Below are 10,595 nucleotides of genomic sequence, written 5' to 3'. Positions count from 1 at the left end.
GTGAACACACAATTGGTATTTTCCTTTTAAGTGTTACTTATGAAAAAAAGATAAGCAAACTATATTAGCTAAAAGTATATATATATATATTTTTATTTATAATGTGCGTTAAATTTAAATTTTCATTATTTATAAGGCAAATATTAATTAAATTTTACTGTAGAAATTTAACTCTTCATGTTCCCAAAAAAAAAAGAGAGAGTGAGACTTCAAAACAACTTTTTACTGCTTTCTAATATATAGTTTTTTTGAAATTATTAAAGGTAGTGGCCAAAAATTTATTATGATCTTGAATTTATTTTAAAAATAATTATATAAAAGAAATTTATATTATATCATCCTAAAATAAATTCAAATTAACTCATTTTTTATCACAAATGACTTAAGATTTATTTGTGCAGTTTTTTTATTGAGCTGATACATACCTCAGATGTCATTATTAGATTAACGGGCTTGGGTCGGCTGGCCCGCCCAAAAACAAAGAGACCATGGACGAACCCATCACTGACTACAATCCATATCCAATCCCATCTATATAAACTGATATTTCCTGGTCTTCCTCTGGTTCCACTTCTAAATAGCTCCGATTTTGAATTTTGAAATCACAGGGAGAGTGGGATGGCTTCCGCCGACATCAAGGGTTTCTTCCGGCAGAAGAAGGGAGGCGTATCCAAGAAACCCGCTTCCTCCTCCAGGAAGAAGTCCGGCAAGTCAAGCGTCGGCACGATCTGCCTACCGGAGCCCGCAGAAACCCCAGCCCTCATGGCCCACGGCAAGGTTGATCGCCAAGGTAATTGTTTATTCTTTCATGTTTTCCGTCGATTTCGCTTGCTCACAGCATACGGATTCGACAAATCTTAAAAATGGGCTTGCCCTAATAGATGAATACGGGGATGGGGACGAGAAACTGAATCAATTCGACATGGAGATGAGGTACGGGCCATGTGTCGGGCTCAGTAGGCTCGAGCGCTGGGAGCGGGCGTGCTCTATGGGGCTTAATCCACCACCGGAGATCGGAAATCTTCTCCGAAGCTTGTCGAGTTCAAATCCCAAGCTGGAGTGCCTTTGGGAAGGCAGGGTTTGATTCCCAAATTTGTAATAGCTGATCTTTGCTGTAAGATCCTAAGCTGTTTTTGTATTAGTAGGTGAGATTTCTGACTCGCTCTATTGTGTTATAAGTGTTTAACACTGTTCTGTTTCTTTGCCCATCTAACAATCTACGACATCTGTGCTGTTTTTTTTTTTTTTTTTTTTTTTTTTTTTTTTTTGAGATTTTAGAATGTTTTTCAAAATTCATTGTGTTCTTGAAATTAAAAAAAAACGAGAATTTAATTTTTGACCGAAATGAAGTAATGCAACACATAAGAAGGAGAAAATTGTTAATTATATAATAGTTCGAATAAAAGAAAAGATCAAGGGGTTTTTACATACATAACGCTTAAATAATTATATTTACATATCTAACATCCAAACATTAATATTTACTTATCTACCACCTAAAAACTCTTCCTCTCATCTATACTACCACTCTGTTACATCCGGTCACTCTCAACTATCGCCGACGGCATTCACTGAGCCGAGCATAGTGGAACTGATCGTGGTGGAGGACTGGAAGGCATGATAAGCCTGCGCCAACGCCACCGACAATGAGTTTTTTTGAGCTATTCCGATTTACCGATGGGCTGGACTACATGCTAATGATTATTGGCACCGCCAGAGCCATCATTCATGACTACTCCTTGCGGACATGCCAGCAACATCAGAAATCCATGATATCGATTTGTTTTGTTGTTCTAGAGCCAATGTCTTCTACCTCAACAAACATGACAAATGTTCCAGGAATGATGGCTAACGGTGACCACATTAAATTCAAGTTCATGCCTTTGTGAAACTGAAAATTTCTCGCTCGATTCACTGTCAGGTGATGTTGCCGAGCAAGTTGATGATCGATAAATTAGGCTACACCACATGGCCCTCCACAATCTTCAGCATGAACTGCCAGACAATAGCCATGGCCACCTCCCTTAGCTCCGCAAAGGCGATACCTTTCCCCAAACATGTCCTTTTAGCCTTCGTCGCCCCATTCTCTTCGAACGGCACTGGTGGGTTGTCCGGCTAGGGTTATTCAAGTTGATGACTCAAGTAGACGCTCTTCCCTTTCCACCGGCAATCAGTACTGTGAACTAATTGATTAGTTGCATATAAAGATTAATTTGAATGCATCCTTGATTTTCTATTTGAATTTCTATATGGACTCTTAGTTAATGTAAGGTATATAAAGAGCATTTGTTGTGAACTATGCCCCTATTTGTCAAATAAGAGATCGTGGTGTACTTGGAGCAGGTACTCCGGACCAAGATCTCGATAACTGAATATGCATATCATGGTTTTGAAAGCCATAAAGGCTGATTCGAGAGAGGCCCTGAAACCACCTTCTCCTTCCCAGAGATCAAATAAAGCAGAGAAGTAAGTAGATGAACAATAAAAATTCTACTACGAGAGACTCACCATCTTCGTTTCTCATGAAGGCGGCGGAAGCTTACTACGCGCCTGGAACTTTGGTGAGGAGATGTGGAATAGGAATGGGGAGAAGGGATCAAAGAGGGCTCAATGAGGAATCCCCTTCTCTTCATCGTCCATAGCAGAATGTCATCGGACCTTACAGCCGATAGAGTAGATGCGAGATTTTTGACAGGGGTTACAACGTAGTGATATATTATATGAAAAGATGGAATTTAGGTGTTATATTAATAAATATAAAAATTTGAATTTTAAATATGTATTTATAATAATTTGAAGTGTTATGTATGTAAAAATCCTAAAGATCAAATAATAAATCACCTGCCTGCTTGAGTAAAAATTGTTGAAGGAAATAATTGCTGTTCTCTAATAATTGTTCAGAATAAGAAAAAGCTGACAATCAAAATGCTCATTATCCAATCAAAATTCAATAATGTTCATCATGTTTGCAACAACTATATGATTTACTCCCATTTTAAGGGTTTCTGCAACATATCGCTAACAAATAAAAGCGAGAAAACACAGTTCGAAATAAAATAAGCAGAATAATCCACAGGTGAATCAACTTAATTAGGCCTCGGAGTAGCCCACTCAACTCTAAGAATAAGATTATCGTAACCATAGCCATTGAGCTTGTTGATCGCCTTCTCAGCATCTTCTCTATGAACAAAGTTCACAAAGCCAAAGCCGCGGCTAACTCCAGTTTTCTGATCTACAGCCACATAGACGCGGCTTACAGGGCCAAATGTGCGGAAGAGTTCATGAAGGTCAGGCTCGCGAGTATCCTCCGATAGATTGGTAACACGGACGGAATTTTCGTCATTCCTCCGCCGCATCTCGCTTCCACCCTTATCGGCGGCACCTGCCCTCATGCCAGGAGGAACATATGTGGTCTTGCCAGCAGCACCTGTAGAAGTTTCTGCGGTGGGAGGCTTATCAATGGAGGAGTCGATCGGCTGGGCCAGATCCTTGTAAGGGCATTTCGCAGTCCAGTGATCGCCCTTTTTCCCACAAGTTCTGCAAACCATGAGGGAAGCTCCAGATTTCACCATTGCAGCAAGTGGGTCTCCTGCAGACTTTGGTTCTTCCGCTTTACTACCTGCGTTGAGATGATTCCATGACAAAAACAAGAAATTTTCATGCATTCTGATAAATTTCTATATAATCTTTTACTATAAAAAGGCAATTCAGCCAAAGATTTGAGAAATATCGCAACAAGTCCCCTTTGGTGAGCAATGATGTCTTCCTTTGTTATTTGCATTGAGGGCTGCAATTTAATCAGACTTCTGCTAGAGCAGTAGGATATTGATCCGCCCTTGGACTGTTTTAAACTTTCTTTCGATACATATCACAGAATGCATATGTAGGGCCTAGGAGAATGCCATATCAGAGAATTCATGACAGACATGAATTAGAAGATGAAATTCATAACTATTATAATTGAATTTACAATAGCAAATGATCTAAGAAATAAGAGCACAAAACTTAAGGAACAAGAATAAAACTTAAAATATGTTTAAAAAAGTGAGCTACTCAATCACATCTAGATTTTGTTTAAACTAACGAAAAAAAAAAAAGCTTATGCAAAAAATGTAATGATGTCATATCCACAAAACATAAGGTGGTAATGTTAGGATGTTTACAAAATAATCAAATAGTTAAATTATATAATGTCTTGGGCGACCAAGAAGCAAGCTACTATTGCGCGATCCTCTACTGAAGTTGAATATCGTGGATTAACTACACTTGCAACCGAACTCATTTGGCTTCAAAGGTTGCTAAAAGATTTTCAAATTCCTTCCATACAATGAACTCCTATCTATTCTTCGCAATCTCCCTTGCTCACAATCCGGTCTTTCATGCGCGTACCAAACATATAGAACTTGATTATCATTTCATTTGGGAGTGTATCAAGCCTAAAAAAGTCATTGTTCATCACATTTCCACCACTGATTAGATTGCCGACATATTTATGAAAGCTCTTCCTAACCTATAATGCACCGACACTTCTCTTAAAAAAGCCATGCAATATCCGACGTGTATCTGACACGCCTCTGATATGTGTCGAACATATCAAAAATATGTTTGATTAAAAATATATTAAATACAAATTGAACACATGTATCTTAAATATTTTATAACATTTTTAAATATAATTTCTTGTTTTAAAATTTTTATTTATTTAAAATATAAAACTAAATTTCTTATTTCCTATATACAACGTCAAATCAATCACACTCACTATCTCATTCATCATAAAATATCATTTTCATTTCTCTTTAATAGATCATGACTTTGATTTCACAACAATGACTGATGTCATCTCAACATTGGCGTCTAACATTATTACAACATTGACATTTCAAAACCATCTCAACATCAAAGTCCACTATCTTGACATTGATACTCGACGTTAGCAATCTCTATAACCACAACTTGATAGCTCATCTTTGTTCGACGTCTTCTTAACATCTATGATGCACGGACACGAACACGACACGACATAGACACGGGACACCGCTTTTTTTGAAAATATATGACACGGGTACGGCGCAGACACGACATTACATTTTTTTATATAGTATATAGATATTAATGGAAGATTATATTAAAAATGACAAACAATAATAAATGAATGACATGATAACTTGTCTAGCTTATAATATAAAATATTTAGTACAAAATGTCTAGTACAACCACAAAAATATAAGCAAATAACAACTTGCTACAACATCAAGCATTTAAGCTTCAACAACTAGGATTAGCTTCAGAGGTTTGTTTTTGACCTTCAAGATCATCATCATTTAATATCATTGATTCCAACTCTGTTTCATCAAGAGAAAGATGTGCAATAGTTCATTGGATATCATATAATGAAAGTTAGTTCTTCTTTGCATCTATTTAATTCTCTAGTTCGCTAGTTTTCTCCCATAATATTTTGTTATCCTCTAATCTAAATCACAAAAAAATATATCTATTTACTTATATACTTCTCTATTTCTCTCTCATAATAGTTCATTGGATATCATCTATTTATAATTAAAATAATTTTATCATAAAAATTAGGACAAACGTGTCCCAACCGTGTCTGAAACGTGTCCCAGCCGTATCGGTTAAATTTAAACATTATTTTAATCAGACACGTGTCCCAACCATATCGGGCACGTGTCCCTGTCCGACACTGCATTCTCTCTTCAAGAGGTGTGTCAGTGCATCATAGCTTAACATTGATGATCAACGCCCTCTCAACATCGACGACAAACACCCTCTTAAAATCAATGTCTGATACTTACTGCATAACATTGATGCCCGACTCTTGATAGCATTGTCGTCTCCTCTCTCGTTGCCTGATACATGACATCTACATTCGACTCTCAACATCCAAATATTAATCATTTTAAGCACAAATTCTAATCAAATGACTTATTATTTTTAATATTATACTTATCAAATTTTTATGCTACTTTTAAAATATAAAAATTATAATATTGTATATTTGTCCTATACTTTTAATAATTGACATATCCCATATCCGTGTCATATCTGTGTCTTCGTGTTTGTGTCTGTGCATCATAGTTCCTAATAGTAAGTTCTTTCTACTTCGTGACAAATTTACCCTCCAACCTTGGACTATCAATTTGTTAGGGGCTGTTAAAGGCAATAATCTCTCCACCAACACTAGTTACTGCATATCACCTCAACTGCCTGAACATGGAACACTCCACCACCTCTGAGTCCTGCCATAGTACCTCTATGTTCATCATCTCAGCCTCTACAACTAACTCATTTATTTGTAACCGTTGGATGCTTACTCTGCTTTGGATACCTTTTCATTCTCAGCTTTATATAAACCTGTACTCACTGTTCTGAGAGAGATGAATACTCATAAACTAGTTTCATGCTTCTCTTTGCTTTTGGTATAACCTGCTATGCCTTTCTTCTTTATGAAAAGTATGCACTATAATGTATAATCATTTAATCAATAAACATAAGCATCAAGTTCCAGAATGAAACCTGGAGCCCTAGGCCTCTCAAGAAGAATTTCCTCCGTGGATACCATAGTAAGGCGGCTGCTGGTATCCTCGTGTACGGCGTCCCCGAACTTGGCCCATGTCCGGCGCTCCAGAGCACGCTTGCTAAGCCTCGCGCGCGCAAGTTTGCGGATTTGTATGGTGGTCGTTACCTTTACCTTTTTTCCATCATCGTTGAACTTGTACTCGATCACCTTCTTCAAGCCGTTCTCATCGGGCCCAATTACGATCCTCGGCGGAAGAAAGAAATACATCTCCTCAGCATCATCTTCTTCCAGTTCTCCCCATCGGATCTTGCTTGCCGGAGCTCGACCTACGTCAACCTCCATCTCCGCTGAAGAAATCTCGAGCCGCCACCCAAATCACCACGCGGACACGGTGCGCGCCGGCAGCGAGAAATAAACCCTAGATCTATAAGGATGCGATAGCGGTGTGCTCGGCTTGGATAGACTTGATAATCTTAACATTTTCTATACTATTATATATATATAAACAATATAAGAATTTCTTGAGGGCCTTGTTGCATAATGTTATATTATCATCTTAAAAAAATTAAGGCTTCATATGGGCAATTATTTTACTATTTTTCATAACAACTTTTGATAAAAATTTTTAAATAATAAAAAATATGAATTTTTACATACATAACACATAAAATTATTGAAAATACATATTTAACACATAAACCTCTATATTTACTAATATACCACATAAAACTCCTCTTATAATCAATTATAACATTCCGTTTAAACCTTCCATTAAAAACCACTATCAACGATTGTCTTCCCTGTCAATGACATTCTTTCACTTTAATACAAGTATTTCATCACTGGAGTAGTAGAATAGAAAGAAAAGAGGATTTTAAGTGATATATTAGTAAATATAGAAGTTTAGATGTTAAATATATGGTTTTAATAGTTTTAGGTGTTATGTATGTAAAAATTCCAAACAAAATAATGACAAAAAACTATTCCAATCAAAACCTAACGAGCAACGACTCTTTTTTTACTACTTTGTTACTACTTTCTAAAGCAATTTTTTAATACAATTTTTTTTGAACGGGGTATCCACTCACTGCCACCTCCGTAAGGGAGCTTAGCGGCGTGAATAATCCTCGACTGACCTGGAAGAGGCACTCACCCCAGAAACCTCCTGACTCGCACTTGATTGGGTCCCACTTAAGAGGCGCTGCCGCTCGATGGAAATTGAGCACAGATTGGGGGGTTCCGAGCCACACTCAATCACCAACCAAACTAAACAATGGTGGGTAGTACAAAAAATTTTTAAACTAAAAAATTTATATTATGAAAACTGTTTGAGAAAATAGTATGAATTTTCATATCATTTAAAATGTTTATACTAAAAAGCTGATTTAGAAAGAAATAAAAAAGTTATAAAAAAAAAACCTAAATCTATCTTTGATGACGAATGACTGGTTCATTTAAGGATAAATACCTCAAATCTCATTATTTGATTAACAGGCTTTGGGTCCGCCTGGCCCGCCCAAAAACAAGGGCGAACCCATCACCGACCACTCCAATCCCATTCTTCCTCCGTCGCTACTTCTTAAATAACTCTTTTTTTTTTATTTTGAAATCTCACACGCGCGCGCACACACAGATGGCTTCAGCCGACATCAAGGATTTCTTCCGGCAGAAGAAGAGAGGCGTTTTTGAAATCTCACACACGCGCGCGCACACACAGATGGCTTCATCCGACATCAAGGATTTCTTCCGGCAGAAGAAGAGAGGCGTTTCCAAGAAACCCTCATCCTCCTCCAGGAAGAATTCCGGCAAGTCAAGCATTGGCACGATCTGTCTGCCGGAGCCCACAGACACCCCAGCCCTCATCGCCCATGGCAAGTTTGATCTCCAAGGTAACTATTTCTTCTTTCATGTTTTCCATCGATTTCGGCATCTCACAGCATACAGATTCGGAAAATTTCAAAGGGGATGGTGACGAGAAACTGAGGCAATTCGACATGGAGATGCGGTACGGGCCCTGTGTCGGGCTCAGTAGGCTCGAGCGCTGGGAGCGGGCGTGCTCTATGGGACTTAATTCACCACCAGAAATCGGAAATCTTCTCCGAAGCTTGTCGGGATCAAATCCCAAGCTGGAATGCCTTTGGGAAGGTAGGGTTTGATTCCCAAATTTGGAATAGCTGATCTTTGCTGTAAGATCCTAAGCTGTTTTTGTGTTAGAGGGTGAGATGTCTGACTCGCTTTATTGTGTTATAAGTGTTAAACACTGTTCTGTTTCTTCGCTAATCTAACTTTGTGATCCACAAACATCTGTGAAAGTGCAATTTCAAGCTCATTTAAAAAAAAAAAATACACAACAGAGCAGCATCAACAAGGCCTTCAACATTGCAATTTAGATACAGATATTCAGTACAAAGCAAATTTTCAACGCATGAAATTTTCTATACAGCAAATTAAAATCTTGAAACAAGATTGCCAAATGTTGTGCAGATATATTTGAAGGTACCTGCCGCATTGGCTGATTAATGATTATTTTTCGGCCGCAGCTCTGATAATGCTATTTACATATTTTATTTCCAGTATTTGATGCTTTTAACCGTACTCCGTGGAGTTTTTTTTGCTAAAAAAGCCTTTGTCAAGGGCTTTCACAGAACTCCATCTCCTGTACAACATCAAAGATTATAAAGTAAAAAGGGTAATTATTCAATTATCTTTGTATAAAACAAGACCAACAACATCTTGAATAACACGATAAAGATTCTCAGTCTACATGCAACAATGGAAGAACAAATGAATGATTAAAAAAAGATGAGTAATTCTAAACAAAAAGCAGGTAAGGGCATCTCCAACCGAACTCCAAATGCTTGAATGACGTCCCTCACGAGCCCCAACCGAACGGTAAAATTTAAGCTATTTGGTTGCGAGTGAACAGTGGGAAGCCAATATTAACGTTGCACTGTTCATCTTCGATATTTTTCTGTCTCTACCCAACTTATCAAAGAAAAACGTTCGAAATAAGTGAACAACCGTTATCTTCGCAAAGGGGGCAAAATGGAGTTCAATTGGAGATGAACCGCGACATTTTTTAGTTTCAAGGCATTTTGGAGTGAAATTGAGAATTTTCGTTGAAGATGCCCTAAGTATAACTAAAATTTGATTTGGGACAACTTTTTGTTGCTTTCTAAAATAGATTTTTAGTACAAGAAATTTGTTTTAAAAATTATTAAGAACGCTGTCCTAAAGCCTAAATTATATAATCCAAGACCTTCCCGCAAATCGGACAACTGTCACTTATTTCCATCCACTCGTACATACAGTTTAGATGATAGTGATGAGAACATTTTGTCCCAATTTTTGGGTTTTCGGGATTGTATTTTGCTTGAGAGATTACAAAACAAAACAAAATTAGATCAAGATTCCATGCCAGACAACATTTGATGTGAAACCATATGTGGTGAAACATGACTTGCACGTTAGAGATTAAAGAGAGTTTAACTTTGCAATGTTAATGATAAAATCTAGCTTACTCAAGTAGGATTCAAGAAAATTCGTGATAGATTATGTTAACGGCAGTGATTACATTTAAGAATTACAAGAGTCTTGCAAAAGATAACCCAAAATAAACTAGATAATGCAAATAGCTACTACTAAAGCCACACGTTTAAAGTTTAGATCGTTCACCTTGAGATCCGTCACTCGTTGTGAAAGTGGTGGTTAGCGGAAGAGAATCGAAAGTAGACTTAGCGATGCCACTAATATATAAGTGATCTTGAGATGACTTGTCGACGGGAAAGAAGCCGGATTTGGAGGAGCGGGTGGGCGGCCGTCAATGATCCACTCGGAGTCGGGATGTTGCTTGTCGATGACGATTATGAGAGTCGGTAGGATCCGATCCAAGTAGGCTCCAACAGTATTGTCGTCGGAATCAAATCCCGCGTCGAAGAACGGCGATCGTTGGATGTCAAGGTTGCCGTGAGCGTTGAACACAAGTCCCCATTCAAACTCGGGGTCCGCCATGCATGGTGGTCGTTAGAGATGAAGCCAAAGAGGGAGAGAGAGAGAG

The 10,595-nt window shown here is 37.8% G+C and overlaps 3 protein-coding genes across 3 annotated transcripts; 2 read left to right on the top strand and 1 right to left on the bottom strand.

Moving 5' to 3' along the window:
* The first annotated feature begins 552 nt into the window (after nucleotides 1-552).
* Nucleotides 553-1,225, top strand: LOC110111817 (DNA polymerase delta subunit 4-like). Its single transcript, XM_020843836.2, has 2 exons — nucleotides 553-790; nucleotides 882-1,225. The coding sequence occupies exons 1-2, from the start codon at nucleotides 619-621 to the stop codon at nucleotides 1,082-1,084; spliced, it is 375 nt and encodes a 124-aa protein (XP_020699495.2). The 5' UTR covers nucleotides 553-618; the 3' UTR covers nucleotides 1,085-1,225.
* Nucleotides 1,226-2,903: 1,678 nt separating this feature from the next.
* LOC110111816 (eukaryotic translation initiation factor 3 subunit G-1-like) lies at nucleotides 2,904-7,015 on the bottom strand. Its single transcript, XM_020843835.2, has 2 exons — nucleotides 6,535-7,015; nucleotides 2,904-3,619 (listed from the first exon to the last, which is right to left on the bottom strand). The coding sequence occupies exons 1-2, from the start codon at nucleotides 6,878-6,880 to the stop codon at nucleotides 3,087-3,089; spliced, it is 879 nt and encodes a 292-aa protein (XP_020699494.1). The 5' UTR covers nucleotides 6,881-7,015; the 3' UTR covers nucleotides 2,904-3,086.
* Nucleotides 7,016-8,255: 1,240 nt separating this feature from the next.
* On the top strand, nucleotides 8,256-8,735 carry LOC110111850. The gene is made up of 2 exons (XM_020843886.2): nucleotides 8,256-8,427; nucleotides 8,483-8,735. Exons 1-2 carry the CDS (start codon nucleotides 8,256-8,258, stop codon nucleotides 8,692-8,694), a joined length of 384 nt encoding a protein of 127 aa, XP_020699545.1. The 3' UTR covers nucleotides 8,695-8,735.
* The last annotated feature ends 1,860 nt before the right edge of the window (nucleotides 8,736-10,595 follow it).

The sequence above is a fragment of the Dendrobium catenatum genome, unplaced genomic scaffold (assembly GCF_001605985.2).
Source record: "Dendrobium catenatum unplaced genomic scaffold, ASM160598v2 fragScaff_scaffold_621, whole genome shotgun sequence".
In the NCBI taxonomy this organism is placed as follows: domain Eukaryota; kingdom Viridiplantae; phylum Streptophyta; class Magnoliopsida; order Asparagales; family Orchidaceae; genus Dendrobium; species Dendrobium catenatum.
The sequence above is the reverse complement of the archived record's forward strand: the minus strand, read 5'-3'. Positions and strand labels throughout refer to the sequence as shown.

Coding starts and splice junctions, on each gene's coding strand:
- LOC110111816 (XM_020843835.2), bottom strand. CDS start 6,880: ATGGAGGTTGACGTAGGTCGAGCTCCGGCAAGCAAGATCCGATGGGGA. Junction 3,620..6,534: donor TGAGAGGCCTAGGGCTCCAG/GTTTCATTCTGG, acceptor ATCTCAACGCAG/GTAGTAAAGCGGAAGAACCA.
- LOC110111850 (XM_020843886.2), top strand. CDS start 8,256: ATGGCTTCATCCGACATCAAGGATTTCTTCCGGCAGAAGAAGAGAGGC. Junction 8,428..8,482: donor TGGCAAGTTTGATCTCCAAG/GTAACTATTTCT, acceptor CACAGCATACAG/ATTCGGAAAATTTCAAAGGG.
- LOC110111817 (XM_020843836.2), top strand. CDS start 619: ATGGCTTCCGCCGACATCAAGGGTTTCTTCCGGCAGAAGAAGGGAGGC. Junction 791..881: donor CGGCAAGGTTGATCGCCAAG/GTAATTGTTTAT, acceptor TTGCCCTAATAG/ATGAATACGGGGATGGGGAC.